At 34.6% G+C, this 4,574-nt stretch overlaps 1 protein-coding gene across 5 annotated transcripts; it reads right to left on the reverse strand.

Annotated features, from left to right (window-relative positions):
* Window positions 1-277: 277 nt before the first annotated feature.
* On the reverse strand, window positions 278-4,310 carry LOC115989664. Of its 5 annotated transcripts, none has more exons than XM_031113472.1 (7): window positions 4,091-4,310; window positions 3,862-3,990; window positions 3,608-3,747; window positions 3,219-3,401; window positions 2,632-2,743; window positions 1,433-1,649; window positions 278-1,130 (listed from the first exon to the last, which is right to left on the reverse strand). In XM_031113472.1, exons 4-7 carry the CDS (start codon window positions 3,396-3,398, stop codon window positions 1,046-1,048), a joined length of 594 nt encoding a protein of 197 aa, XP_030969332.1. In that variant the 5' UTR covers window positions 3,399-3,401; window positions 3,608-3,747; window positions 3,862-3,990; window positions 4,091-4,310; the 3' UTR covers window positions 278-1,045. The 5 variants fall into 5 exon arrangements, with proteins under 5 accessions (XP_030969332.1, XP_030969335.1, XP_030969334.1 ...); XM_031113475.1 differs by having other exon boundaries at window positions 1,433-1,637; window positions 4,091-4,308; XM_031113474.1 differs by lacking the exon at window positions 3,608-3,747.
* Window positions 4,311-4,574: the final 264 nt, after the last annotated feature.

Consider the following 4,574-nt stretch of genomic DNA (forward strand, 5'->3'; position numbering starts at 1 on the left):
CATATCATACCAAGTTAAACTTAGTTCTGGAATATGCCCATTGACAGATGCCTGCTTTTAGCTAATAAAACTGTTGTTGCGGCTATTTTATTGTATTTATATTGCATTCATCATTGTATGTTGATTTTTGCTTACATCTTGACGCAAAAATCATTGCGTGTTGATTTTTGAACACGTGTTACCATGTCTGTCAAAGCATTTTGCTCCTGCTGTGTACTAACTACTAAAATTAAATTTTTTAATGTTCAGAAGCACTACTTCATTCTGCCCCCAAGACTTAAAAATTAGTCACAAACCATACAATAAATTGGGAAAATTATTGAGCCTCCTCAGTCCACACCACATCTACCTAAATTTTAGTCTATTCAATGCTAGACAAAGGCCTGGCTTCACTAGCGCACTTTCGAAAAAAAACAAGAAAAAAAAGAGAGTTTAAGTGCGCATGCGTGCTGGCACATACAGAAACGATTTCATCTCTTTTATATATATATATATGTAACTGTTATTTCACTTTTTGTACCTTTGCCTACTCACATGGAAGCCACGTACAACACAAAGGGTCTATTCAAAACTAAGGAGAGCCGAAAGGGCAAACAGAATGGAAGGTATGGGCAAGAAAGTGAACAAAAAGTAAACTTTCTGATTCTCCACTAAGCCGTGCAGAGAAATAGTAATGACAAAGCAAAAACAAGTATTTTTTGATCTCTGCCATTTCCGTATTGAAAAGAAGATTCTTTGTCTTTGTCAGAATGCAGTATGTCATTGTCTCCATCTGTAAATTTTTTATGGCCCGGAGAAAAGCTCCAGAATTATCAACTTGGAGGCCATGTTAATTGAAAGTTGGTTAACTTTTGTGTATCCTCTATTTTTTCTTCTGTATCCTTCTTTCAATTCAGCATTTTGTTTTAGTATACCCATCAAAGAAGCCCCATATCTCCAAAATGGACCCCCCACCACAAACTGCTTGAGCCCTGAATGCTTATGTTTCTATCCTAGTTCGGGTGCCACTATCATTTGTCTTTTAAGGCTGAGCCTATTTTCCCTGCTACCAATCTGGACCATCTTCATTTGCATTGTGCTTTCCAATTGAAAGGGTGAAGTATATTAACAAAATTGTTCCCATGCTTGACCTGTCACCAAAATAAATAAACCACTAAATTCGAGGAAACAAAGCATGCCCGTTTGGCATTGCTAAAGGAAGTAGAGTTTTAACTGAAAAGCTCTGAAGCCTTTTGAGTGTTTGACAAATTACAGTGAATATTACTCTAAAGTTCTGAAATTTATAAAGTTTGTACAGTGAATGTATGTATATCCTTAAAGCTCTTTAGTGAAGTTACCAAATAAGGAAATTTCTATAAATTTTGTGGCAGTGCTACTAGTACCAGACAGGGCAGAAAGTCTGAATAGAGAGCTGCAGAAATTGTAGACTTACAGGGTGGCAAAGAGGAAAAGAACCCTTTTAGGATCAAGCAGCCATGGAGAGCGCCTGAAACTATTTCTCCTCGAAATGCCTCTGCTTTCGGTGGGAGTGCTGATGTTGCTGGTGTTGATAGTGATCTGATGATGAACTTGTGGGCTGCTGCAATTATCCATGGTCCCTACTGCCACCATACTGGACTTTTCAGGCGTGCTAGGCCCTACCATAGAAACTGGCGATTAATAATTTCATCTCCAATATGCATATAGAATATATTTGTCAAGAATATCTTCAACACCTAATTGCCAATAATGGATTTGCACACGCTTCCAAGAAATGTATGCCAACAGCAAGCAGTGATAATCTGTCATTTGTACTTGCCAAACTAAAGAAATGCAAAAGGACCCAGATGCACCTTAGTTCCAAATTCATTTGCTCTACACAGTACAATGACCTAGCATTCAACACATCACTTTCATAATTGTAATCTACTCACCACATTGACCTCGTGACAATCATATAAGAGTGAGTTGGCTTTACATTATCAAAGGCGCAAGATTTCAAGCTAATTTTCTTTCTTTGATAGATACAATAAGATTTAAACATATGGCGTCAACTTTAGGTTGATTGATCTCTATTAATTATTATTAGGCTAAGCTCCAATTAGTTTATTTGGTCATAGATAAAAGATTTTATCAATTAAGCTAATTGAAATCCAATACTTTGAACTAATTTCTCAACCCTTCTCATAGATGGAAAAAAAAAAAAAAATCCTAATTGACCAAGAGTGTCTTACTCTTTACCGTTATTCAAGGCAAGTAAAAGTAGGTGAAAAATCAGCAAAGATAGATACCAAATTCCCCCCCACCCCCAACCAAAAAAAGAAAAAGCACACTAATTCATGTAAGTTGACAATTTATTGAGGAGACAAGCAATTGTGAGCCACCAACCTCGGAGGGAAGCAGGTACAGGTAGGTAATGATCTTTATCAGAAATATGTTACATCTATGCCACTTACCTAAATCTTAGAATTCAAGTTTATTCGTCTATATTTGAACCAATGATCCAAACTCCAGAGGGTCAAAAACAAATCGATCTATCAATATAGGGACAAATAGGAGAGTTGGAAATAGACAAATCAAATTCATCAAACCAGTCCCTACAATAATAGTGTTGAGTTGAGTTCACTTTTGTATTGTTATAGGAAATGATACCTCTGGGTGAGGATGTGGCAACACCATTATCTCTATCGTTTGAAGTAGCAATTGAACCAATCTTTTTATCAACAACACGCTGTGACCCTTTTCTTGAATGACTTCTCTGCAACTTTTATCATCCATAAGAACATGTCAAAACAAAAGAAAAGTCATTGATAATCATCCTTATCCAAGCAGATTAGCAAGGTAAATAAAGCTACCCTTAAAAAAATTAGGATAATGATACTAAGTTTATTTGTTTACTTTTGTTCATGTATATTTGAAAAAAGTACATTGGAAATGATGGCAGATAGTAACCAATAACTAACTACCACCTGAGAAAGACATTCGATTATAATTGTGTCCAATGCTAATAGGTCTTATCTCAGACATGTTGATTGTTTCCTACATTTGAAGATTCTCAATAACAATTAAGAAATTAACAATTACCAAAATAAAAAAATAAAAAAGAGAGAGAAAATGGTTTTGACTTAAAATACACGAAAGCCAAAAGAAAATTTGCAACGTGGGCTATCGGGTCAACCACAATGAAAATTAGTCCACATAAGAAAAAAAAAAAAGAAAGAAGAATAAGAAAAACTTACTGTGATTCTTGAATTTGCTGTATTATCTTTATTGGTGGGATGAGAGAAGCTATCCATGTCAATAACAAAGTTATCTGATTTATCTGCGGTGTATTGAAAACCGTTTATATGATCTGAAACCGAGATTTTCTGGCTACCCATTTTCTCTTCTAAGCCACAATCCTCACAAGAATTACTCATTTCCTGTGAACAAACCCAACAACCCAGAAAATATATTAATATACACAGAGAGAGAGAGAGAGAGAGAGAGAGAGAGAGAGAGAGAGAGAGAGAGAGAGAAATGGATAAATAAAAAAAAAAAAAGATAATTTGCGATACCCAATGAAACAGTTACAACAAAGAAAATGGTGACGACAATTTTTCATTTTCTAAAACAAACTAATGCTCACCAACTATGGATTTTCCGCCATATCCGTCACTTTCTTGGTAAAAGAAAGTCGAGGAAGAAGGAAAAGGCAAATAGAGTTGTTGAACAAGTCGATTCTACAGCGTTACCGTGTCGTGTCGAATAGGGAAATAGCTATGGTTACTACTTGATTGGAGGATTAAAAATAAAAAGGACCCCATTAACAACAAGTCAAAGCTTAAATTTACAAATTCATAGTAATACATAACAAAGAAAAAACAAAAAAGAAAAATAAACCTTTTTTTTTCTTCTTCTTCTTCTTGTTGTTGTTCTTCAACTTATCCGATTGGTTGGTTGAAAGTTTCAAACTTTAAACCGAGAAAGGATCAAAAGCGCTAAGACAAGCTCTTATTCTTGTTCATCAACCTGTTGTCGTACAAATAAGAAAAAAACAAGGTCAATAAAACAAAATCGTCTATTATGTTTTTGTATTTTTACATTAGAAAACGTTGTACATAAAACTGACCTGTGAACCAGCCTGTTTTTTTTTTTTTTTTTCTCTGATTTGGAAGATGATTGTTGTGAATTTTGCAGAGGAAGAGAGATAGGAAATGAAAAAAAGAGTCTGCGATTTTTTGATGATGAAGATAAAAAGTGAGAGAGAATGATGATTTGATGTGGGTTGTGGTGGAGCTAATAGAAACACTGGGAATCGGAATTTTCTGTGGCTTTTTATATGGTAATGAATGTGTTGTTTACTTGTTTTTATGCGTCTTTGTAACGTTCGATAACTTTTTTCTCAGGAAAAATAATAAAATAATAATAAAACGTTCTTTTTTATATTTTAATATTGTGATGTTTGTGGGTGGAGATCACATACAGATGGCACATGGTAAGCTTTCTAGGCCTCTTTATGCTTTTTATTTTTATTTTTATTTTAAATTAGGGGCAAAACTAACATTCCCCTAAATTAATAAAAGCCATAAATTGCACATTTGCAGAGAATTGTC

This window comes from Quercus lobata, chromosome 5, assembly GCF_001633185.2.
Source record: "Quercus lobata isolate SW786 chromosome 5, ValleyOak3.0 Primary Assembly, whole genome shotgun sequence".
NCBI lineage: Eukaryota > Viridiplantae > Streptophyta > Magnoliopsida > Fagales > Fagaceae > Quercus > Quercus lobata.